Below are 26,547 nucleotides of genomic sequence, written 5' to 3' on the forward strand. Positions count from 1 at the left end.
CTGAATTGGTAGGCTAGATTTCCATAGTGCTTTACAGCTTGGCTACTTCACAATAGAAATCGAGCACAATTAAGGTACATTGAGTGATAATAATCACCAATATTTTATGCTTCCCTAGCACATTCCATCCAGGGATCCCAAACACTTTACAAAGAAATGAATGAATCTGCACCCCCCCACCCCTCCCTGTCAGGTTGGAAGGGGGATGCCTTGTCCTGTCACCCTCCCCCCAGGTGACCAGATGTCCCGATTTTATAGGGACAGTCCTGATATTTGGGGCTTTGTCTTATATAGGCACCTATTACCCCCCACCCAGTCCTGATTTTTCACACTTGCTGTCTGTTCACTCTCCCCCTCTCCCCCTTACCTCCCGGAAGCTACATCAATATCCCTGTTCCAGGCAGAGATTTCTGCTGAGCATGTATTTGTTCTGGGAAGAAAATCTTTACAGCTTCATCTATACTTCCGCTAATTAAGTGAATAAGGATACACTCTCCTCCTGACACCCTGTGGGTGGAGATGTGATGACTATAGGATAGTACGCTAAAGTGTCTTACGCCACCATTTGCATGACTGGGTGCCTCTGACAGAAGCTATCAGCATCTCTTTGGATTCCCTGCCTTCACACTTCCCAATTCATTCTCCCTCCCATGCTCCCTGCAGTTTATAAAGCCTCATAGTTCTGACCCTGCTCACCACTAGACTTAGACTGGCATATTTTGGGCTATATTTAATAACACAAAATTTGGAATTTGAATTTTGTTACAAGTCTGTGGGCCAGAGCCTCATCTATGAACCAGCAGAAGGGTGGGGGTGGGGGTGGCTTCCCAATCCTGGGGCTGGTAGCAAGTCCCACCAGCCCTCGTGTAACTTAAGCCAACCTAGGGGCTGCTCTGTACTACCCTGGCTGGCTGTGGGCTCCAAAGGCTGTTCACCAACCAAGGATTGCCAGAGTGCTCTGGCCCTCTGCCCCTTACATCAGGGGCTGCATGGGAGATGGGGTGGGTGGAGCCAGGGCAGGAACTAGTTATTCTGGCTCTACATTCACTAGCTGGGGAGTTGTGGCTGCTTCTTGACCATATCTCAGCCCTCTGTGCCCTTGCTCAGATCTCTGCCCTCCATCCCTGGGACCCCCACCCCCTCACTTTCTGACTGGGTTGATTTTGGGAGGTTTACGACAGCAGGAAGGTTCATAGCTGCTGCTCTGACCCCACCGCACAGTTGATCCCTTGAGAGCCACAAGCAATTGTGCGCCAAGCCAGGATTTCACATTGCACGGCAGTACAAATCCCCCGCTTTGCTTATCTCTCTCACCAGAACATGTCTGTCCCAGCCAATTCTCTGTGGTGCATTTCATTCACTGGGTGATGATTGCTAGTGCCTGGAGAGACCGGGCTGATAAGATCTTTCAATTAGCAGGAAAGAAAAGACTCAATGGTTGTCTGTGTGTCTCCCTCAGCCACTTTGTGACAGCCAGTTGCAACCTGCCTTTCTAGGGCACAGTGAACTTGAAACCTCTTTTGGGGACAAAAGGGGTGTGGTAAGCTGCCTGGAGGGCCTGATCCTGATCCCAATTACTTTGGTATGAATCAGGAGTAACTCTGTTGCAGTTACATAGAATCGTAGAATATCAGGGTTGGAAGGGACCTCAGGAAGTCATCTAGTCCTGCCCCCTGCTCAAAGCAGGACTAATCCTCAGACAGATTTTTACCCCAGTTTCCTAAATGGCCCCCTCAAGGATTGAACTCACAACCCTGGGTTTAGCAGGCCAATGCTCAAACCACTGGGGTTACACTGTGTGAGTGAGGTCAGAATTGGGCCCATTGGAGTTTTGCCCTTTGTAGTACAGGGAGAGCACAGCCTTTGTCTAGTTAGTGTGGGAAGTAGAGAGAACTACCGGGTCTTGTCTATCCCATTTATATTAATCACAGCCAACACCTGCCGCTTCCCCACCATGAGAAGCAATGAGCCACTGGCTTGCATGGGAGCAGGATGGAAGCCACACACTCTCATGGACGTCAGTGAGTGGGGTGCCAGCCATTCTGGGCTGAAATAAAATAATTAATAAACTCAAGGGAAAGAAGACGTCTTAAACAGTAGACTCCAATAAAAGGGTCATAAATGAGTAAGTATTGGTAGGCGTTGTTTCTTTATCCTAGTCTTAATTCTAAGATCACCACTGTGCTTTGTAGAATGATTAATAGATTTCAGTGAAAAGGGCCATTAATATCATCTAGCCTGGCCTGAATGGCTAGTATAAGTGCTTGACAGCACTTCCTACCACTAGAGCACGTTTCATTCAAGGCTCTCGGGTGCTGCTCAAATGTGTGAGTTGAAAAATGAGAACAGGCTTTAAAATCAGAGCCTTGTAGTGACCAGATAAAGAAGCAGGAGATGCCACAGACAGAGAGATACCACAGATAGTAACAGTTAGCACTTCTATAGAGTTTTTCCCATCTCCACAAAATTCTATGCACTTCAGCAATTAGACCTCATAACACTGTGAGAGACAGATCAGCCAGAACCAGTACCCCCCATTTTACAGATGGGGAAACTGAGGCACAAAGGGGTGACACAACGTGCACAAGGACACCCAGGGAATGAGTGGCACCCCTGGGTTAGAACACACCACTCTTTGGACCATTAAACCCTGCTCAGCCTTTTAGGTCACTCTGCCTCTGTGCATCATGAGAGAGGAGATTAATCCGAATGACTTTTAGGGGCGAGTTGAAAGGATGATTGCCATTCCCAGGCCCTCTTCTGGAAGCTTTTGCCAATCCTCTGACTCATTCTGCCATCCAGCTTTAATGAGACTCAGCAAAGATTAAAGTAATTCCAAACCTTATCAGCTCTCTCCCTTGTACAGTTGGCAAACAACAAGCAAGCTACTGAGATTAACCCTTCCATGCCCTCGGCATATTCTACTCCAGCCAGAGAGAAACTGTGTGTGACCTTGGTACCAAAGTGCTATGAATCTGATACTCCAGACTTTATGGGAATCTGCATAACACCTCCACTCTGCTGGTAACACTGAATTAAGGAAACTTTGTATGAACCATCCCTTCAGCAGAAAGAAGAAGCCCAGTATTCATTTCTTTACTGCCTTATGTGTTCCCTCTACTTAGCCTGGAAAAAGAATCATGGTTTGAGGATCCCGAGGGTAGCCTTTTCCCCTCTACATTTGCCACTGTCACAAGCCCCAGAGAAGTTAACTAGGTCAGACCAGATCAGATTGGAACCAGCTCAAACGTTGGCCCAAGTTAGAGCTGACCCGGGCTCAAACTGAGTCTTTGTTCTGAGGTGTCAGAGCTTTGGACAAACTAGGTTTTTCATGGCACCGCAAGCTTGATTCTCCACTAATAGACGGATGTTCACTCCTATGCCTGTTTGATCCTCAGCTTCAAACTGTTTACACTCAGCTTGCTTCCCTCTACCCAAATCCCCTTTTTCTCACTCGTTGGGTTCTGATCAACCAACGAAATGAGCATTTCCAAGAGGACTAGAGTCACGGGGCCACATTCAACAAGGCAACCTGGAACAAGCAGCTGCCACATCCATAGATATCTCTGGGCCAAGTTCAGCAGTGACATACACAGGGATATGCTCAGATGCCAGGGTGATGGGTGGCAGGAGAAACCCCTAAGATAAACAACCTACGTGTTAGCTCCAAATCTCAGAACTGCTCTGGTTACTTTGCCTGGTCTTGTATGTGAGATGGCATATTCATGCCCTGCACATTGACTGTCCCTGTTTCCTCCTCGAACTGCTGGGAAAACACACCATGGTCCCAACACCAGCCAGCAGAGCCAACTGGAGACACCAGGGCCAGCCATACTGTACCATCCTAAGGTGCAGCAGAGGTCCAAGGAGCCATAATCCCTTCCGCAGCTCCCTCTCAGGTAGCACTGAGACCCCAGCTCAGGGCAGCGCTTATCAGGCATGCTTGGACCCTAATGGATTCCACTCCCTGACATCCCTCTGAGGAAGGTGAATGATCCCCATTTTGCAGATGGGATAATGGAGTCACAGCAAGGTGAAGTGACTTGCCCAAGGCCACACAGTGGCAGAGCTGGGAAATGATCCCAGCTCTCTTACCTTCACCACAAGACAATGGTCTGTTTCTCCCTTTTAGACAGTTAATCTAGTCCACTGGCTCTCAACCTTTCCAGACTACTGTACCCCTTTCAGGAGTCTGACTTGTCTTGCATACCCCAAGTTTCACTTCATTTAAATTCTATTTGTTGACAAAATCAGACATAAAAATACAAGTGTCACAGCACACTATGACTGAAAAACGGCTGACTTTCTCATTTTTACCATATAATTCTAAAATAAATCAATTGGAATATAAATATTGTAGTTATATTTCAGTGCATAGTATGTAGAGCAGTATAGACAAGTCATTCTCGGCATGAAATTTTAGTTTGTACTGACTTGGCAAGTGCTTTTTATGTAGCCTGTTGTAAAACTAGGCAAATATCTAGATGAGTTGATGTACCCCCTGAAAGACCTCTGTGTACCCCCAGGATATGCGTACCACTCGTTGAGAACCACTGATCTAGTCCATCCCTCAGATGCCAGTACAAGGTGATTCCCTATGTATATACTCCAGTGCATTGGCCAGTCTAGTTTTCCCTTTGGGAGATTCTTCCACAGTCTACATGCATATGTCCCTGGTACACTACAAAGGTGCCACATCAGGTGAATGGGGCAGCACCACCTGTGGGCACCCCCCCAACCTCAGCTCTGTGCTCCACGAGGCAGCTCTGACAGGGATCCGATCACTTCTTTTCGGTAAATTGATGCTGCTGCAGCAGGTCGTTAAGTAACGTTATCCTGTGACCACATTCCAACCCGCTGACAGTATTGCTGCGGTAAACTGTACCCAGGGGAATGATTTTAAAGAGGATTCACAATGTAATATGCAACCCTTCAGTTCTGCAGGCGGACTCATCTCACCTCCCTGTAACAAAGCCCCTTTTAAATCTCTTCCAGTGAGGCATCCTGGGCCCAGTCCTGTGCACCCTTTTCACTGAAGTCAAGAGAGCGCTGCATGCAAACTGTATGCAGAAGAGAGGTATGCCCATCCTCTTGGCATGAGCTAGGGGCCTGGATTCTCATCCCTGTCTGGAATGAGACAGCTGGCACAAAGGGAACAGAACAAGGATCTGGCCCTAAGTCTCAAAGTATCTTCTCCTCCAGTCTTCTCTGTTTTCCCACCTCCTCTCTCTCTCTCTTTCCCCTCAAAGACTTTTAGGGGTTCCACTAGTCCCTGTTTTACACACAACTCAACCCAGCAACCACAAGCAGAAGCAAAAAGAAATGTTGTGGTCCGAATCCTGGTTTTACTGAAGTCAACAAGCCCAGGTCTGCTCTCACATCAGTTTAACACCTGCTGACTTTGACCAGGTTACTCTCAATTTACACTGGTGTGAGCAAGGCCAGAATCAGGTCCAACTGGCATTGTGCCACTGACTTCAACTGCATCAGGATTTGGCCCTCGTTTATTAAGTCTGTATCAAACATCTCATTTTTGTATTTGTCCAAAGGCAATTACAAGCTAGATAGCAGACAGAGCAATAAATGCTGCAATCACAAGCATTATACCTGATTGCTTATTGCAACAAGGAGTTGGTAAAAAGCATACCCAAGTGCTTCGTTAACCTTGTAGCCTCCCAAATCATCCCAATTAGACAGTTTCCTCTTAGAATTTGTTTATCCCCTACTATTGTCATCAGAAACACCCTAAAAAAAACCAATTCACAATGTTTTTGATTATATAGGTGAATGGGAATTTCAGCTCTGAGCGACTAATCATTTGAATAAAAGCTGTTGTCCCCACTGTGCAGAACAACACTTTGACAAATAAGACCAGTGTGGAGGGAATTACCTTTCCTTACATAAAACAATTCATTATTTTTATTTTTAAATAGCGACGTGCACTGAGGTTAAAGACCTTGCTCAAGCTAGTCACCCAGAAGAGTACGATTGGCAAACGAGCCTCTGGAATAAGATTCACATCTGCCTCGTCTAAGCTAAGTTTATTCACAGTGGCAAAAAATGGTAGTCTTAAGGCACAGGTTACAAAAGTGAGGAATGAGACAAGCAGCTTCTTTAAATGCTACAGGCACATCTCAGACAAGTTGTGACTGCCCACTCCTTCAGCAGGCTGGGGCCCATTCAGGGAAGCCCTGGCTAGTCTCAACTATGCCCATATGGCTACGATCCCAAGGAACCATCTGCCATCTACTTGCCAGAGCACAGCATGTTCTGGCTATGCCATCTTCCCCTCTGCCTCAAAGAATGACTTGACGTGCCCCCTACACTATGGGCTGCAGAAGGTGGTGATGTAGGAGTCAGTTAGCCTGACTCTATGCCAGTGGAGCACTCCTCCATGCAGCGGGATTCCCTGGCTGCTTTCTAACTTCTTCGCACCAGGACCAGAGCGGGGTTCAGGATTGAATCCCACTGTTCTTCTGTTCATCCACATCCACGGATGTGTGAGTGAGTAGAATCTGCGCTGCTCTACTCATCGTCTCTGGATGCAGTCCTTGGTCTCTGATCAGCAGGAGCTCCTGGTCCTCCGTGTATTGCTCAGGGAGAACAGTGCCAGCGAAAGCAATGCCCCATGCTGTCCCAGCTCATGTCCAGTTCATAGGGCGGATCCCCATTCCTGGATTGTCACCTCTGAGCGGAATCTTACAGTGGCAAGGAAGGAAATGAAAGTCACACTGCAGGGAGGGGGCCTTCCGAAGCCTGCCAGCTTCGTGCCACACGTGCAGAGATTGCGTGACGCCGAAGACGGGAATGCGAATCACAAACAGAACATCCTGCTAGACAGGAGACATAATGCAGAACATCTGTCACGCCACCGTGCTTTGTGGGAGTCATTGCCCCATGCAGGGGAAATGCACCTCAGTAATTTCACAGGCAGCAGAGAGACTGGCATCCCCACTGTGTACAGCATAAATCACCCTGGTGACAGGCACCCTGCCTGCAATGCAGCGCCGCTCCTGGACTCTGTTCATGAATAATGGCGTGGCATGTCTCCTCGCTCACTGTCATGCAAATAAGAAAACCTGCTTCTTCTGTGTGCCAGGACCTAAGTCCTTGTTCCACTTCTCCCAGCCCTGCTGATTAAATATAACAGCGGAAGAGGGAGCTTTCCGATAGGTCAGACCTCAGCCTATATGTACTTGTACAGCACCTAGCCCAGTGACCCTCAGATCCAGGACCGGGGCGCCTGGGTGCTGTTATAGTACAAACAATAAACAATAATATATCCAGTGCTGGAATTTCAGTGGTGAGAACTTTGGGGAACTAAGGGAAAAGACGGTGGGCCATCTGCTCTACTCTCTTTTGTTTAACTTGATATCTTAATCTGAGATGTACTAAGTCTCCTTAACAAGGTGAGGAAGGATGGTTAAAAAAAAAAACCAAGCCACTGGCAGGAGTCCTGGGTACCACTTCTTCAGCTCTGATTCACTGCTGCACCTTGATTGAGTCATTTCACCACTATGTGCCTCAGTTTCCCCATCTATAACATGGCAATAAACAACCCCAGTCTCACAGAAGTGTGAGTCTTCATTCATGGCTATAAAGTGTTTTCAGCTCTTCAGATGAAAGATGCTTGAAACAAGGTAGCATGGTCTTCTATTAGCCCATTTCAACTATCCCCATATTGACTGGGTACATGTCATCTCAGGACGGGGTAGATTCATAGATTCTAGGACTGGAAGGGACCTCGAGAGATCGAGTCCAGTCCTCTGCCCACATGGCAGGACCAAATACTGTCTAGACCATCCCTGATAGACATTTATCTAACCTACTCTTAAATATCCCCAGAGATGGAGATTCCACAACCTCCCTAGGCAATTTATTCCAGTGTTTAACCACCCTGACAGTTAGGAACTTTTTCCTAATATCCAACCTAGACCTCCCTTGCTGCAGTTTAAGCCCATTGCTTCTTGTTCTATCCTTAGAGGCCAAGGTGAACAAGTTTTCTCCCTCCTCCTTATGACACCCTTTTAGATACCTGAAAACTGCTATCATGTCCCCTCTCAGTCTTCTCTTTTCCAAACTAAACAAACCCAATTCTTTCCGCCTTCCTTCATAGGTCATGTTCTCAAGACCTTTAATCATTCTTGTTGCTCTTCTCTGGACCCTCTCCAATTTCTCCATATCTTTCTTGAAATGCGGTGCCCAGAACTGGACACAATACTCCAGCTGAGGTCTAACCAGCGTAGAGTAGAGCGGAAGAATGACTTCTCGTGTCTTGCTCACAACACACCTGGTAATACATCCCAGAATCATGTTTGCTTTTTTTGCAACAGCATCACACTGTTGACTCATATTTAGCTTGTGGTCCACTATAACCCCTAGATCCCTTTCTGCCATACTCCCTTTCTGACGATGCAGAGATAAAGTTTCTTGACACTTTAAATGATTACTTCTTGGATCAGCTAGTCCTGGAACTCACAAGAGGAGAGGCAATTCTGATTTAGTCCTAAGTGGAGCACAGGTTATGGACCAAGACGTGAATATAGTTGAACCATTTAGTAATAGTGACCATAACATAATAAAATTTAACAACCCTCTGGGGGAAAAACACCAATGCAGCCCACCCCAGTAGCATTTAATTTCAGAGAGGGGAACTACACAAAAATTAGGAAGTCTGTTAAATAGAAGTTAAAAAGTACAGCGCCAAAAGTGAAGTCCCTGCATGGAAACTTTTTAAAGACACCATAATCAAAGCTCAATTTAAATGTGTATCCCAAATTTAAAAACATAGTAAGAGGACAGAAAAAGTGCCACTGTGGCTAACCAACAGAGTAAAAAGTGGAAGTTAAATCCTATTGAGGAAAATAGAAAGGAGCATAAATTCTGGCAAGTGAAGTATAAAAAAAACACAATTAGGAAAGCCAAAAAAAGAAATTAAAGAACAGCTAGCCAAAGATTCAAAAAGCAACAGCAAAAATTGTTTTAAGTACATCAGAGGCAGGAAGCTTGCTAAACAACCAGTTGGGCCACTAGATAGTCGAGATGCTAAAAGAGCACTCAAGGAGAATAAGGCCATTGCAGAGAAACTAAACTAAACTAAAGTAAACTAAATGAATAAGGCCATTGCAGAGAAACTAAATGAATTCTTTGCAACAGTCTTCATGGCAGAGGCTGTGAGGGAGACAAACTTGAGCCATTCTTTTTAGGTGACAAATCTGAGGAACTGTCCCAGATTGAGGTGTCGTTAGTGGAGGTTTTGGAGCAAATGGATATATTAAACAGCAATAAGTCACCATGGCGAGATGGTATTCACCCGAGTTCTGAAGGAACTCAAATGTGAAATTGCAGAACTACTAACTGTGGTTTTTAACCTATTATTTAAATCAGCTTCTGTATGAGATGACTGGAGGATAGCTAATGTGACGTCAATATTTTTAAAAGGCTCCAGAGGCAATCCTTGCAATTACAGGCTGGTAAGCCTAATTTCAGAACCAAATTTGTTGAAACTATAGTAAAGAACAGAATTATCAGACACGTAGATGAACACGATTTGTTGGGAAGAGTCAACGTGGTTTGTGTAAAGGAAAATCATGCCTCACCAATCTACTTGAATTCTTTGAGGGGGTCAACAAGCATGTGGACAAGGGTGATCCAGTGGACATAGTGTACTCAGATTTTCAGAAAGCCTTTGATAAGGTCCTTCACCAAAGGCTCTTAAGCAAAGTAAACTGTCATGGGATAGGAAGGAAGGTCCTCTCATGGATCAGTAACCGGTTAAAAGATAGGAAACAAAGGGTAGGAATAAATGATCAGTTTTCAGAATGGAGAGATGTAAATAGTGGTGTCCCCCAGGAGTCTGAACTGGGACCTGTACTGGAAACAGTACTTTTCAACATGTTCATAAATGATCTGGAAAACGGAGTAAACACTAGTGAAGTGACAAAATTTGCAGATGATACAAAACTAATCAAGAGAGTTAAGTCCCAAGCAGACTGCAAAGATCCCTTTCTCACAAAACTGGGTGACCGGGCAACAAAATGGCAGATGAAATCCAGTGTTGATACATGCAAAGTAACGCACATTGGAAAGCATAATCCCAACTATACATATGAAATGATGGGGTCTAAATTAGATCTTACCACTCAAGAAAGAGATCTTGGAGTCATTGTGGATAGTTCTCTGAAAACATCCACTCAATGTGCAGCTGCAGTCAAAGAAGCCAACAGAATGTTGGGAATCATTAGGAAAGGGATCGATAATAAGACAGAAAATATTATATTGCCTCTATATAAACCCATGGTATGCCCACATCTTGAATACTGCATGCAGATGTGGTCACCCCGTCTCAAAAAAGATATATTGAAATTGGAAAAGGTTCAGAAAAGGACAACAAAAATGATTAGGGGTATGGAACAGCTTCCATATGAGGAGAGATTAATAAGAATGGGAATTTTCAGCTTGGAAAAGTGATGACTAAGGAGGATATGATAGAAGTCTGTAAAATCATGACTGGTGTGGAGAAAGTAAATAAGGAAGTGTTATTTACTCCTTCTCATAACACAAGAACTAAGGATCATCCAATGAAATTAATGGCAGCAGATTTAAAACAAACAAAAGGAAGTATTTCTTCACACAATGCACAATCAACCTATGGAACTCATTGCCAGGGGATGTTGTGAAGGCCAAAACTATAACAGGGTTCAAAAAAGAACTAGATAAATTCATGAAGGACAGGTCCATCAATGGCTATTAGTCAGGATGGGCAGGGATGGTGTCCCTAGCCTCTGTTTGCCAGAAGCTGGGAATGGGCGACAGGGGATGGATCACTTGATGGTTACCTGTTCTGTTCATTCCCTCTGGGGCACCTGGCATTGGCCACTGTTGGAAGACAGGATACTGGGCTAGATGAACCATTGGTCTGACTCTGTATGGCCGTTCTTATGTTCACATTCTCAGCAGCTGCTGACTGATTCCTGCTAACTGGTTTTGGCACCTGTGGAGTGGGATAGGAAATTAGGATCTGAGGTAAAAAGGTCCTTCAGGAAGAGCCTTAGAGCCAACCAAACCTGGGGAGAAGGCTTGGGTTGTCATATTGTCAATGACAAAGGTTATGGAAGCGTAGATAGAAGAGTAACTTGTATTCTAGTTGCGTTGGCGATAGAGACACAGAGAGAAGTGAAGTGAATACACACTAGCTGAAGTTGGAGAAGAGGATGTCTCCAAGGACTGGGAATGAGATGCAAACACTTTCACTTCTAGATTACTAGCTCAGATGGGAGGCGAGCTCTGCCCAGCTCCTAGCAGCCAGGAACCACATCCCACAAACCACCTCCCTAATTGGCTTTAAATCAGCTGCCTTGGCTGGCAGCCTCAGCTCAGAAACTATGATGGGTCACAAAAACTTACTTCCCCTCGTCACCTATGTGTGAGCACTCCAGGGTTGAGGTAAACTTCACTTCTGGATACCTCTGCTGTCTAGACAAATTCCATCTCCGGCAGCCAATCCTTCATCAACACCGAATTAACTTCTAAAACCTGCTTCAGTTACACTGAAGCTTAACTGAGCTTGCTTTGGGTTTGAAGAGTGCCTCAAAGAAGGGCAGAGTTGCAACCATTGATTTTAACGTAGGAGTGACAGTACAACTTGGCCCACTTTAGCTCACTGATATGGAGTTTTCCTCCAGCACCATCTCAAATACAAAATTAATATACCAGACAAGCACATCTATCACTGAAGACAATGTGAATTGTATGAATGTGTCTGGCAGCAGAATTTGGTTCCATATGTTCGACAATATCTCCCTTACATGTGTCACTAAGAGCTGATGGAGTATTATGAGTAATACTGTTTGTTATGGATTTAGCTGCTCTTTAAATTAGCAAATTGTTTGGAACCCAAATTTGATTGCCTATGAATGTATTCATTATTCACATTTGCTGAACAGTTTCGACAGATACATTTTCAGACCAGAGGCTCTTTATCAACAGTTTACTTTGACTATTTGCACCTTTTGTTCCATGATCTTAAAGTGCCTTACAAACAATTACGTCTCACACTGCCCCTGTGGAGCGACGCGGCCTGCAATTTAATGATGGGTAACTGACCTGAAGAAGTTAAATGATTCACCCAGGGTCAGACAGGGAATCAGTGGCAGAGTTGGTAATGGAACAGTGGAGTCCTGACCATTAGTTTTGTAGAACCATGGACAGTTTGGGGAAGCACCAACTGACCGGGGCAAAAGCAAATGCAGTATCGGTTTCCAAAAATGAAAGCGTGATCCTGGCAGTTACTGACCAGTCAGACCACATGCATCTTGTTAGCGTACTGGGGAAATAATCTGGTTGCTTAAGAGGTTTTGCCGCTCTGGTGACTCAGCAATGGGAGAATTTCTCTTTCTAACAGACCGGGAGTGATCTCTTCAATGAGCTACTTGTCTTTGTTTCTCTGATCCCTAGGTCTTGCAACTGCCACCATGGGGGCTCTGCTGTGGGATCTCTTGCTGCTGTGTTTGTTTGCCCACGTGCTCGGCGACTGTCAGAGGGACTGCCTGAGCTGCAACAGACACTTGTACAACCAACAGGACAACTTCAACGTTCTTGTAAGTCAGTCAAGGCCATAGTCTCACTCACTCACTCTCCAGTGATTGACATGCAGATGTCCCAGGTGCATCAGTAAGGCTGCCCTGTCCCGACGTCACCAGCATTAGGAATAGATAACATAGGCAATCACCTAGAGCCACATCAGGAGGTGGGGGGCAGTAGAATTAGTAAAGTGCTTCACTGGACTAAATGAGCCCTTCTATCCCTCTTTGTTTGTTTGAAATATACCAGGGTCATCTTGTACCCCACAGTGAGATCCCCACCTGCACCCATCCACTCCAGAATCCTTTATTCCTTTGCATTAGCAGCCAGGGCAGCCCCATGCAAAGGATTCCCAGGCGCATTTGGAAGTAAGGGGGGAGATCAGATCCGTCCATCACCTAGGGCTTCCAGTGACAGACCTGGGGGCTGCTTTGCAGGAGAGCTATATTATCTATGAATGTGTCAGACATCCAGCTACATTTTTATGGTTGCAGATTAAGATAATCAATGGCTAGTGCAGGGGTGGCCAGCCTGGGGCTCCGGAGGCACATGCGGCTCTTCAGAAGTTAACATGCGGCTCCTTGTATAGGCCCCGACTCCGGGGATGGAGCTACAGGCGCCAACTTTCCAATGTGCCGGGGGGGTGCTCACTGCTCCACCCCTGGCTCTGCCACAGGGCCTGCCCCCACTCCAACCCTTCCTGCCCCCTCCCCTAAGCCTGTCATGCCCTCGCTTCTCCCCCCCGCCCCCGAGCCTCCTGCATGCCACGAAACAGCTGATCGGGAGGTGCAGGAAGGGAGGGGGAGGCGCTGATTGGCGGGGCTGCCAGTGGGCGGGAGGCGCTGGGAGCAGGGGGAGCTGATGGGGAGCTGCTGCCGTATTACTGTGGCTCTTCGGCAATGTACATTGGTAAATTCTGGCTCCTTCTCAGGCTCAGGTTGGCCACCCCTGGGCTAGAGGGACAGTCAAGTAAATACAAAGCATAGAAACAAGGGGCCTGATTCTGAGCTAGCTTTCCCTGGTGTAAATCAGGAATAATCCCACTGAAGTTAATGGAATTACACCAGTGTAAAACTAGAATAGCGCAGTAGTGAATCAGGTCCACCCTCCTCATCTCTGAATTGGTTAGGAGCCCTGGGAGGCACGTCATAAAGCTGGAATACTCTGTGGGACCCATCTGTTTGGCACAGCATACCTATTACATAGCACCGTGTGCAGCTATTGTATTATACGCATGGCTAGCAAGGGTAAAGGCCTCCATTTTAGGAGCAGCAGGTCACAAGTTCTCACCCGGCTGTCACCTGTGTGCAGGTCAGTTAGACACTGAGAGGTCTTATTTCCAGCAACAATCCTAGAATTTCCCAGTTCGATTCCACTAGGACACTTGCGACACTACAGCAATGAGTGCATTACAAATAACGCAGAAAGACAGGCTGGCTGGGGCTGTGGACACACAAGTGGGCAGTTTCAATCTGATATGTGGAGGGCCCCCATGGTAATCAGAAAGCTGAGATCTTGGTGTTGTCCGCTTCCCACTCCCCAAAATAGGGACCGGAGAGTCCAGTCGAAAAGGGAACCTGGCCAGGTCCGGTCAGCACTGCTGACCAGACACTAAAAGTTTGGCTGGCTACAGTAACTGGCCTCTGCCACCAGGGGGCAGGAAGAGCAGCAGCTGCTGCTGGAGCCTGGAGGAGCACTCAGGAAAGGCTCAGGTGGAGAGAGATACTGGTGGCTCCCGCGGCTCTGCCTGCCCCACTCACCCCCACCCCAACCCCCAGAGCCCGGCTCTCCCTCCCCTGTCTTGTCCCAGTTTACTCACCCCTGGAGCCCAGCTCTCTCTCCAGTGTCCTGCCCCAGTCACCTCTAGAGCCCTGCTCAGCGGGCAGTGGGATGGCGGTGGAGAGAGCAGTGAGTGATGGGGGCGGGAGGAAGAGGCGCAGGGGTGGGGCCTTGAGGGAAAGAGGTGGAGTTAGGGGCAGGGCCTCCGGGGAAGAGGCAGAGCAGGGGGGCGGGAGAGGTTCCAGTGTTTTCACAAATGAGAAAGTTGACCCCCCTACTCCAAAACAATCTCTAGGCCCAAGCTGCTCATAGATACAATCTGAGCCATTTCCTGATGTGACTTTGTCCTGAGGGCAAAAGAGTTTTTTCAAAGTGTCAACCCTCGAGTCAGCCCAGACAGACAAAACTGTTGGGAGTGATAGGACCAGCACCTAGATCCCAGCTGGCTTGAACCAAACATTTCACTGCTATCCCCCTATTCTACTGCAGCTTTAAGCCCATAGAGAAGAATGGTCCTGCTTTTGTTCTTCTTCTTCACATCCCCTTCTCTCTCTCTGGCACAGTGTTTGTTAGGCAGTGAGTCCTGACCAGTTTTATTGGTAACAATGTGTTTGAAAGGCCTTTGTCTGGCTCTATAAATTTCTGGTGAAGTTTATGACTCACGAGAGGTACCACAGAATGCACCAGGCAAAGGAGTGGAAAATCCCAGCTCATAAAAACAAGTCTCAGTAACTGCGCCCAGAAGAAGGGCTCCTGCAGTTTGCCTAGGGAGTTACAGTTGGGTTCAAGGAGAGTCAGGATTTGATTCCTGTCTGGTGCATATTAATAAGCAATGGGAAGCGGCTGATAGAATGCCCATCTGTATGGGTCATAGAAGATGAGGGTTGGAAGGGACCTCAGGAGTCATCTAGTCCAATCCCCTGCTCAAAGCAGGACCAATCCCCAACTCAATCCCCAAAGGGCCCCCTCAAGGATTGAATTTACAACCCTGGCGTTAGCAGGCCAATGCTCAAACCACTGAGCTATCCCTCAGTAGTAGTTTCTACTACTTGGTGTCCTGTGCAGAGGAAGAATTTCCAAGGATTTGTATTTACACTGGAAGAGGTGGATACAAGGCCTGAAATCAACCCCCACCCCATCACAGGGTTTAGGTGGCAGAGCTGGGGGATCTAACGCACCAGCTTTACCATGTCTCTGACTTCAGACTGACACAGTCTGCTGCACTGCGAGTCCTGATCCACAAACACTCATGTTCAGGGCTGGCTTTAGATGCCTCCTGGTGTCAACTGATTGAAGTGTCAGGAAAAGGATTTACAAAGTCGGTCACACTAATCTGGCCACATGATGATGACAGATTAGGCCAAATGAATCCTATTGCTGAATGCATATTGGCTGCCCCAGGTATCTAGTGGTTAGTGCTCTTATCTGTACAACTGTTTAGATTCCATCCAGTCCCCTGCTACCTGCGTTGGTGGCAGTAAGGGGGTGTGCAGGAAGCCTGCTCAGTTTAACAGGGACCACTCTGACCAGTTGGGCTCTGAAGAGCCAATTATTCACATTGATTTTAGAGGGCAATCTGCCTTCCCACTCCAAGCTAGGGATGGGCAAAGGTTACAATAAGGGAGGTGTGGGGATACACAGCTAAAAGCCTAGGGAGAAATGTCCCTCTTCTACCAGGGTCAAGGGAGCAGAACTCCCCCCCAGGTCCACCTCCGTTCCAGTTGGGTTTGGATGAACTTTCCCATCCTTATTCTGTCTCTTTCATACAACCCTGTGCACTGCAGCTAGAAGTGCTAAATACTCAGAGAGAAGCCGTTCTTGTGTGATTTCCAGACTCAGCTGTGTAAATCCAGAATGTCTAGATTATTCTTCATTATTTGTATTACTGGGATGCCTAAAATCCCAGTCAGAAACCAGGACCCTTTGGCAAGGCGCTGTACAAACCTAGAATAAAGAGACAGTCCCTGCCCCTTACAGACTCAGTAGTGTCAGCCAAACTTTTGGATGCTCATCTAAACCTCTGTCCCCTTTCGGAAGCTCAGCCCCTGCCCTTGCAACCCACAACTTAGAATAAAGGCGTTGGCCACCTTACAGTTTCATGCATGAATATTACTCTGAAGTATATTAAGTCACAGCCTCTCTTTTACATGCAAAATAGTGTGTTAAAGACACACACACACACACACACCACCTTTGGCTGAATCCAGCCTGGGTTGGTAATGATCAAAAGCCGCTGCTGCCTGTTTGGTGACCTCTGTGAAACATTCTTGGTGTCTTTACACCCCCCCTTTCCAGTGCCCAGATAGTCCCAACATAATGGACAATACCTGGTCCCCTTTCTCAGCATTCTCAACACAGAGACCAACAACTGCATGGTCCATGGAGGGTGCATGGTCATCTGACTCCTAGAAATGGTCTCTCCTCCTGGGCAAGGTTGAGGCATAGTGATGGAGGAAGCTGGCACGAGCACTCCTCCTGTTGTAAATGTTCTGGGGATAACTAGAGGACTTCAAACTCCAGGGCTGTCAAGCTAGCAGTAAGTGCATTCAGAATGGAAACTTTTAATTGGAAAGGAATGAATCCGCATGTCAGACCCGACTCCCCGACCCCAACAGACATGAGGCTTGGGAGCTGGCGCGTAACTTTATAATCTAGTCTTTAGACACATTTTCAGAAACAATGCTAAGCCTTGCTAGTCTCCTGAGTCACCCCCAATCTAACTTGTCTCAACAACTCATCCCTGTTGCCAGCTGTTTGTCCCTCAGGACTCAGCCTTACACATACAAGTGAAAACTGTCTTTGTCAAGACCAGTGAGGCTCAATACAAGGCAACGTTCTGATCTGATTCGACATATAAACTGATTAATGAGCACCCCTTAGTTCTGAGCATCTCCTGATGCAGATCACACATGTGGAGAGGGGCAGAGCAGGACTGGAAGGATAGGAAAAAGGACATTTCTATCCTCCCTATCCTATGATGGAAATGAAGGGCCCGATCCTGAGAGGTGATGAGTAGCTGCCTCTCCCCTGGAAGTCAGTAGGAACTGCATTTGCTTACCACTCTCCGGATCAGGCCCTAGCTTCCCTGGGGAAGTTTGCGTGTCTAGAACAGTATCTTCTCATTCCTTGGTTATCACTGCTCCGATCTTTCTAGCCTGTTGTGCAGGAAAATGAGACTTGCCTTCAGCACTTGATTAAAGAGCACACAGGCATGAGAGCCATTAGAGACTCTGGCCAGTACTTTTTCACAGTTCATAATGCTTTCTTTTCCTCTCTATTGATCCTCTGTGACAGCCTTGGTAGGCAACTTTCTTTCCCTATTGTTCTTTTCTACTTGGTATGTATTGATTTCCCCTCCCCCTTTCTATTTCTTAACAAGCCCAAGCCAATACATCACTGCAGTGTTTTACTTGCGTTTGTCATGGTGACAAGTCCTGAGTCACTTGGGTACATTTCACAGGATGCATCTTCTGCACTGAATGCCCTGCAGGATCCATCACCCTGCAGCAGATGGGCCAGATTTGGCCTGCAGGAGGCACCTTCTGCATCAGCAAACCTCCTATAAATAGTTAATTCCTATAGTGAGGGGTCCTTCTAGGGACGCTCAGTGCACCCGTTAGCTGCAGGAGTGGGAAGCAGTATGGCCCAATGGTTAGGGCACTACCCTAGGACCCAAGAGTCTTGCATTCCTGTCCTGGTTCTGCCATTAACTTGCCAAGTGACCTTGGACAAATCAGTCATTCTCTGTGCCCATGTTTCCCCAATTGTAGAATGGGGATAATAATGCTTAGATGATGATTACCAGATACTATGGTGATGGGCAGAGTATAATTGCCTAGCTACAACCAATCAAGACATCAGCTGATCATGGTGCCTGCACATCACCCAGCCCAGTGATTTTGGATGCAAACATGGATCTTCCAAACCTTTCAAATCTTTGCGTTGGGTTTATGTTTTGTAAGTGTGATTCTGGCCAGTGCCGACCTGAAAAAGCCAGGGGGAGGACGGGGAGGGTAGAGATGGTTGGGGTGGTGGGGAATGCACTGCACTTCTCTGGGTATGCCTACACTGCAAAGAAAAACCTATGGCAGTGAGTCTCAGAGCCCAGGTCAATTGACTCGGGCTCGTGCTTCAGGTCTAAAAATAACAGCATAGATGTTCCCACTGTAGCTGGAGCCTAGGCTCTGAAATCCACCCCATGGGGAGGGACTCGAAGCCTGGGTTCCACCCCAAATGGGAGCATCTACACTAGTATTTTTAGCCCCATAGCGCGATCCCCATAAGCCCCAGTCACTTGACCTGGGCTCTGAAACTTGGTACCGTGGGTTTTTCTTTGCAATATAGACATACCCTCTGAGCTGGCTGGCTCTGTTTGCCAGGAGAAGACTCACCATAAAGTGCACCTGGATTGTCTTTTAACATGTGTGGATTTCACAGATCTCTAAATGAGAGAATTATTGTGCGCAATGCATTCCAGTAGCACCAGGAGGCCGTGGCGAAGGTCGGGGCCTACTGCGCTGGTGCCTGTCGATTTAGATTGTGAGTTCTTCAGGCCAGGGACTATCCCAAAAAGTTTACAACCTAACTAGATACAGACAAAAGAAGCATCTTTGTCCCCATTCTATAGATAAGGAGCAGAGGTGAAGTAACTTGCCCAAAGCCACAAAGATTCTATGTCAGAGCAAATGACTCAACCCTCTCTCCCAAGGCCTTCATCACAAAACCAGTCTTCCTCTCTATTCTCCTGCTTAAAAAAACATGGAATGACAGTTGACATTTTCAGTCTGCACTCTTTTAGACCTGGAGAGCAGCAACAGGGTATTTAATACCTCACACAGCTTAGCAGCTCTCAGAGCAGCAGCGCCTACAAATAATTTACCATCTTGTAGAAAAAGTGCTACCACCTGGAAGAGGCTGAGATACTACAGGGATGAGTGGGGTATAAGAACCTAGATAGACAGAACAGTGTAACCGGCAGTAGAGTAAAACTTAGTATGCAGGAGTCAGGCACAGCGCTTGAATCTGCTCAGACTTCTGGAGACATCACGTTCACACAGGACATGCTCAGAGGTACTCAGTCCCACACTGGTAAATGAGCCCTCTCCTTAGTCACCGTGTAAATCCAAATGACCCACTGAGGTCAATGGAGTTACTCTAGTTTGTCAGGAGTGTAATGAGAATTTGACTTAATTACATTTGTAGCTCTTCACTTGTTACTAATCTTATCACTCAATCTACTAGAGCAGTGGTTCTCAAACTTATTTGATCAGGCCCCCTTCTTTGTGTCTGTAGTCATTTATGTCCCCTCCCCAAGTACATCTGTCACCATTCAGCTCTGACGGCAGAGCTGAGAGCAGGGGCTGCTGGCTGGGTGCCCAGCTCTGAAGGCAGCGCTGTGCCAGCAGCAGCACAAAAGGGTGGCAATGTGAAAAGTGAAATTTGTCAATATCACTTTTCACAGCAAACTTCGCGCCCCGTTGCCACCCTTACTTCTGCACTGCTGCTGCCACCCGGAGCTGACCAGGTGAGGGATTGGGGGTGAGGAGATCCTGAGACTGCCTCCCAGTGAGGAATTGCAGGGGGTAGGAGAACCCAGGTGTACACAAACTGAAAGCTGGAGCTCTTTAAAAAAATAAAATAAAATAAAGCACACAGCTCGTACTTCCCTTGACACATTCCTGCGCCTCCCTTGGGAGGTCCGCCCCATAGTTTAAGAACTGCTGTACTAAAGCAGGGGTCCTTAATCTTTTCTGAATCACCCCCCACTGTAGAATTTTTTTTTTTAAACTTAGAGCCCCATCCCTTTTTACAACAGCAAAAATGATACTGCTACATTACCATGTACTCCTCAGACAAGGCACCCAAACTACCCTAACTCTGCCCCCAGAGTTGCCAGCCTATCTTATTCACATGTCGAGTCTTGAAATTGTGTATTGCACAATATTAGCTTTCTAACTTCTCATACATAGCTCTGGTAGTAAATGTGCTGCTTTGGCACCACGGCAACCATTTCCTTTTTCATACAAGTGCTTTACCTTCATGATCTGATCAAATAAAGTTTGCATACAGAGACATGTTAGCCATGTGTCTAATGACACTTGGAGAGCTGGCCACCTGATTCAGCAGGTTATGCTGAGCACCAGCTGAATCATAGGACTGGAAGGGACCTTGAGAGGTCATCTAATCCAGTCCCCTGCACTCATGGTGGGACTAAGTATTATCTAGACCATCCCTAACAGGTGTTTGTCTAACCTGCTCTTAAAAATCCCCAATGATGGAGATTCCACAACCTCCCTCAGCAATTTATTCCAGTGCTTAGTTATCTTGACAGTTAGGAAGTTTTTCCTAATGTCCAACCTAAACCACCCTTGCTGCACCTTAAGTCCATTGCTTCTTGTCCTATCCTCAGAGGTCAATGAGAACTTTCTTCCCTCCTCCTTGTAACAACCTTTTATGTAGTTTAAAACTTATGTCCCCCCTCAGTCTTCTCTTCTCCAGACTAAACAAACCCAATTTTTTCAAACTTCCCTCAAAGGTCATATTTTCTAGACCTTTAATCATTTTTGTTGCTTTTCTCTGGACTTTCTCCAATGTGTCCACATCTTTCCTGAAATGTGGCACCCAGAACTCAACACAATTCTCCCATTGAGGCCTAATCAATGCTAAGTAGAGCAGAAGAATTACATCTCATGTCTTGCTTACAACATACCTGCTAATACATCCCAGCATGACGTTTGCTTTTTTTTGTAGCAGTGATCCACTATGATCCCTTTCCACAGTACTCCTTCCTAAGCAGTCATTTCCCATTTTGTATGTGTGCAAATGATTGTTCCTTCCTAAGTTGAGTACTTTGCATTTGTCCTTATTGAATTTCATCTTACTGACTTCAGACCATTTCTCCAGTTTGTCCAGATCATTTTGAATTTTAATCCTATCCTCCAAAGCACTTGCAACCCCTCCCAGCTTGGTATTGTCTGCAAACTTTATAAGTGTACTCTCTGTGCCAGCGGTTTTCAGACTTTTTGTATTGGTGACCCCTTTCATACAGCAAACCTCTCAGTGTGACCTCCCCCGATCCATTAAAAATGGGAGGGGTAATTTAATTTAATGGGGGCTGGGAACTGTCAGTCCCAAGGAGTTGACAGCTCGCAACCCCCATGTAACCACCTTGTGACCTCCTGAGGGGTCATGACCCCCAGTTTGAGAACCCCTGCTCTATGCCATTATCTAAATCATTGATGAAGAGATTGAACAGAACCAGACTCACAACTGATTCCTGTGGGACCCCCACTTGGTAGGCCCTTCCAGCTTGATTGTGAACCACTGATAACTACTCTCAGGGAACGGTTTTCCAACCAGTTCTGCACCCATCTTATAGTAGCTCCATATAGCTTATATTTCCCTAGTTTTTTATGAGACGATCATGCGAGACAGTATAAAAAGCCTTACTAAAGTCAAGATATATACATCTACTGCTTCCCCCCCATCCACAAGACTTGCTGCTCTGACAAAGAAAGCTATTAGGTTGGTTTAACATGATTTGTTCTTGACAAATCCATGCTGACTGTTACCTATCACCTTATTATCTTCTAGGTGTGGACTGATGTGGAGAAAGTAAATAAGAAAGTGTTATTTACTCCTTCTCATAACACAAGAACTAGGGGTCACCAAATGAAATTAATAGGCAGCAGGTTTAAAACAAATAAAAGGCAGTATTTCTTCACACAACGCACAGTCAACCTATGGAACTCTTTGCCAGAGGATGTTGTGAAGGCCAAGATTATAGCAGGGTTCAAAAAAGAACTAGATAAATTCACGGATGATATTGGTTATTAGCCAGAATGGTCCAGGATGGTGTCCCTAGCCTCTGTTTGCCAGAAGCTGGGAATTGGTGACAGGGGATGGATCACCTGATGATTACCTGTTCTGTTCATTCCCTCTGAAGCACCTGGCATTGGCCACTGTCAGAAGACAGGATACTGGGCTAGATGGACCTTTGGTCTGACCCAGTATGGCCATTCTTATGTTTGCAAATTGATTACTTAATTATTTGCTCCATTATCTATCCAGGTACTGAAGGTAAGCTGACTGGTCTGTAATTCCCCGGGTTGTCCTTATTTCCCTTTTTATAGATTGGCACTATATTTGCCCTTTTCTAGTCCTCTGGCATCTCACTCACCTTCCATGACTTTTCAAAGATAATCACTAATGGCTCACATATCTCCTCAGTCAGCTCCTTGAGTATTCTAGGATGTATTTCATCAGGCCCTGGTGACTTGAACGCATCTAACTTCTCTAAGTAATTTTTAACTTGTTCTTTCCCTATTTTAGTCTCGGATCCTACCTCATTTTCACTGGCATTCACTGTGTTAGACATCCAATCGTTATTAACCTTTTTGGTGAAAACAAACAAAAAAGTCATTTAGCACTTCTGCCATTTCCATATTTTCTGTTATTGTTTCCCCCCCGCCCCCATTGAGTAACGGGCCTACCCTGTCTTTGGTCTTTCTCTTGCTTCTAATGTATTTGTACTGAGTATCCTCTGCACCTTGAAGGATCAGGCTCTTAATAAGGTGTGGGGAACGACTGCCTTCTGTGTCTAGGTAACAATTTGTAAAATGCTTTGGTGTGTGTGATGTACGACTTTAAAGAAGGTTGTGTAGTGGCTCAGCCACTGTATGATTAGGATTGTTTTTTTCACTGACAAATGAAACTCTTTGTTGTGGTTGGATGAGGTGGTCTGAGTTCCCTACACTCAGGGCATAGCTGCAGGGATAGAGCTGAAGTCATTAGAGTGCCTAGTTTGAGAAATGCAACCTGAATTCTGTGCCAGGGCTCAACACCACTAACTCAAATTTGTCCTGGTTCACTGCACTCCCCTAAAGTTTGATGTCCCCCAGTTGAGAACCTAGAGCACAACAGTCCCCCAGTTACAGTTACCTCCTGTTGTACGTTCTACCCTGTAACCATGCACAGGACATGCAGTGCAAATGACTCGGTCCCAGGAAGGTACTGGTTTATATTCTATACCAGAGGTGGGCAAACTATGGCCCGTGGGACCATCCTGCCCGGCCCCTGAGATCCCGTCCGGGGATCCCTCCCCTGCTGTCGTGTCCCCCCGCAGCAACGCCGCCGCACGGGCAGCGGGGCTGCGAGCTTCTGCCACTCTGAGCAGCATGGTAAGGGGGTGGGAGGTTGCGGGGGGCAGTTACGGGATAGGCAGTGGTTGGATGGGGTGGAGGTTCTTGGGGGTGGTCAGGGGATGGGGAGCAGGAGGGCTTGGATAGGGGGTGGGATCCTGGGAGGGGGCGGTCAGGAGACAAGGAGCGGGGGGGTTGGATAGGGAGTGGGGTCCCGGGGGGCGGTTAGGGGCAGGAGTTCCAGGAGGGGGCGGTCAGGGGACAAGGAGCGGGGGGGGTTGGATGGGTCAGGAGTTCTGAGGGGGGCAGTCAGGGGGCAGGAAGTGGGAGGGGGCGGATAGGGGCGGGGGCCAGGCTGTTTGGGGAGGCACAGCCTTCCTGACCCGGCCCTCCATACAGTTTTGCAACCCCCGATGTGGCCCTCAGGCCAAAAAGTTTGCCCACCCCTCTTCTACACCAAGCCCTTGATACATTCTGAGGGCAAGTCTACATTTAAAATGCTGCATCAGCACAGGTGCAGCACTTTAATGAAGACCCTCCTGCTGGCTGACTTGGTCTCTGAGAGAAGCCTTCGGAACCTCCCCAGCTCGACTCCCCACCCTCAATTTCCCTCTAAAGGAGAACAGACAGTTAACACAGCTGATGCATCATTCCGGTTAGATTTGAACACCCATCACTATCCCATGCTGCGCTCTCTGTGCTTCAGCACTGTGACTAATCCCTGCCGTAACATGCTGCACCTTCAACAGCCCTTCAGGAGCACTGCAGAAGGGAGATGGCTTCCGTGAGCTCGCAGCTGCTGCGCTTGGGAGCAGCGACGTGATGGCCTCGCAGCAGATGGTCACTTTCTGGCTCAGTAGCCCAGGCAATCACTAGGGTAGATGAATGAATGCATACACTGGAAGAATCCACGTTAGCAGCTGGCGTCGTGAGTGGCCCCTGGCAGGCAGCTAAACTAACGGGTATTTGGAGCAGGAGGGAGGGTGGCAAATGAGTACAAAAGAACGGAATGGATGGGGAAGTAAATAAGAACTAGAAGGTAATAAAGCAAATCTGTTCCTATGATCCTGTAGCTCTCTTATTCTGGTAACTAATATAGGACCAATGACTTCAAGGGGAACAGGATCAGGGCCATAGTCTGCCCAGGAGGTGGCTCTCCCTTTCTGTCTTAATAGCAATAATTTGCAAATCAGCTACTATAAACCCCCATTTCCATATGCTCAGATTTCTGACAAGTTCCCAGCTCAGGCTAAGATTCAAGACTCAAAGATGTATTTTTTTCCTTTTTAAAGTTAGAGCAAAGTCGCTCCAGTCCCTTTTTCTATTGTGAAAAATTATTTCCCCAGAGCTGGTCCTAGCCCCCATGCCACCATTTTGTCACAGAACTACCTCAAAAGGCTGAAACTTGAACCTTGCTCAATTATTCCCGTCTCTGCTTTCCCAGGCGTATCAGGGCTTCTCTGTGTCAGTAAGCAGCTTATCCATGAGCTCGTCAGGGCAGCGCCTCTGATTGCGGTGTCTCGTGCAGTACCGAGCGTGTAGCTGGAACTCCCTTTTACAGGAATTGGGGAAACTGATCCAGGCGACCAGTTCTGTAGCGTGACTAGATCAGATTCAGATCTCAGTCACACTTGGACTTAACTACTGAAGTCAAAGGAGTCATCTGGTCAGGCTTTTCCCTGAGGAATATAGACAAGTTCTGTTTTGGAGAGGATCTGGTTCTGTCCAGTCTCTCAGCTATACTTTTTGCTGGTGCAATAGTAGTGAGGACTGTCTCCTTAGCCCTAAAGGCCAAGAAGGTTGGTACATGGTTGCCCCTAAAGAGATAGAGTTTAATATCAAGGACGACAGGTAGTTCGATCTTATGCCCGTTGAGTACCGATAGTTGTCCATGTTGGAAATATTTCCAGGCAAGGTCAAGGAAAGTGAGACGTAGGCAAGAGTTCAGACTTCCTGCTGGCTCGTGATTCTGAGACACTGGGTGGTATCCAGTACAGTCTCACATTTTGTCTCAAGCCAGATGCAAGTAGAGCACCGAAGAAGAGCATTTTACATTATGACAGACTTGATTTGCCCTGCAAGGAGCTAAGTTTCTTGTTCCACTTGAGAGCGTGGCAGGATGGATATGAGTGATAGCTGGCATGCAGCCACTGGCAACAATGACCAGTAAAATGTAGGTGACTTGTGGCATTGGAAATAATTGCTTCAGAAGGGGAGATGACTGGTGGTGGGCCAGTGTGTGACACTGAGACAATAGCAGAGGATGACTTGAATCAGGGAGGCTCAGATACCACAGTGATAGGCACGGTAGACTTAGAAAGAAGATTTGGTTTTGACAGCGAGAACTTTATACTGGACCGGGACATTTTCTAAGCATCAGCCAACTAATTCTCATCCAGTCTCATGGGCAGGTGAAGCCCCCACACAACATTTTGAAAACTTAGGAGTAGTTTTTCAGTGTTGTGACCTAATTGGCTGGCTGGTTAAGACTTCTTAATGATGTCATAGCCAGCTTCAGATCCCCCCAAAGTTATGGGCGTGACCTCAAGTCCTTCATCATCGTATCAACTTGCTGTCAGTGTGGGGCAGGAATTTGGGGTGAGGTGGAAAGGGCTGGGGAGAGAAACTCCGTGGAGCAGGTCTATCTGGCAAATGTAGATGAGCTATTCAGTCTAGCTCACTCTGAGCCAGATTCACACCTGGTGTAAACCAATGGGGCGCCATTCACAGCTAAGGATCTACCATTATGGCTCTGGGAAATTAAAACCAAAGGGGTGTTAGAAACTGGGAGTAGGGAAGTGGATCTGGCATTCATTGGGACAGTCCCGACCCTCATCTCCCACCCCCATTCCAACCCCTGGAAGTGTCACTGTGTCAGCCCTAATCAGTAGGCACCTGTGCGCCCTGGAAGGCAGCACCAAGAACAAGTTAAAGAGAGACAGACAAGAGAACCCTGACAACGAGGGCCTCTCACTCCAATAGAGCTCCACTGAACCCTCCTGAGGAAGCCATGTGTAGCATGTAATGTTCCTAATGTGGACACAGA

General features: G+C 46.9%; 1 protein-coding gene across 1 annotated transcript in view; it reads left to right on the forward strand.

Annotated features, from left to right (window-relative positions):
• Nucleotides 1-26,547, forward strand: part of PNOC (prepronociceptin) — a 42,623-nt gene that overhangs the window by 2,919 nt on the left and 13,157 nt on the right. The window contains exon 2 of the mRNA XM_054023256.1: nucleotides 12,457-12,599. Coding sequence (XP_053879231.1) covers nucleotides 12,457-12,599 — 143 coding nt within the window. The remainder of the gene's footprint in view (nucleotides 1-12,456; nucleotides 12,600-26,547) is intronic.

Source organism: Malaclemys terrapin, chromosome 3 (assembly GCF_027887155.1).
Source record: "Malaclemys terrapin pileata isolate rMalTer1 chromosome 3, rMalTer1.hap1, whole genome shotgun sequence".
Classification (NCBI taxonomy): domain Eukaryota; kingdom Metazoa; phylum Chordata; order Testudines; family Emydidae; genus Malaclemys; species Malaclemys terrapin.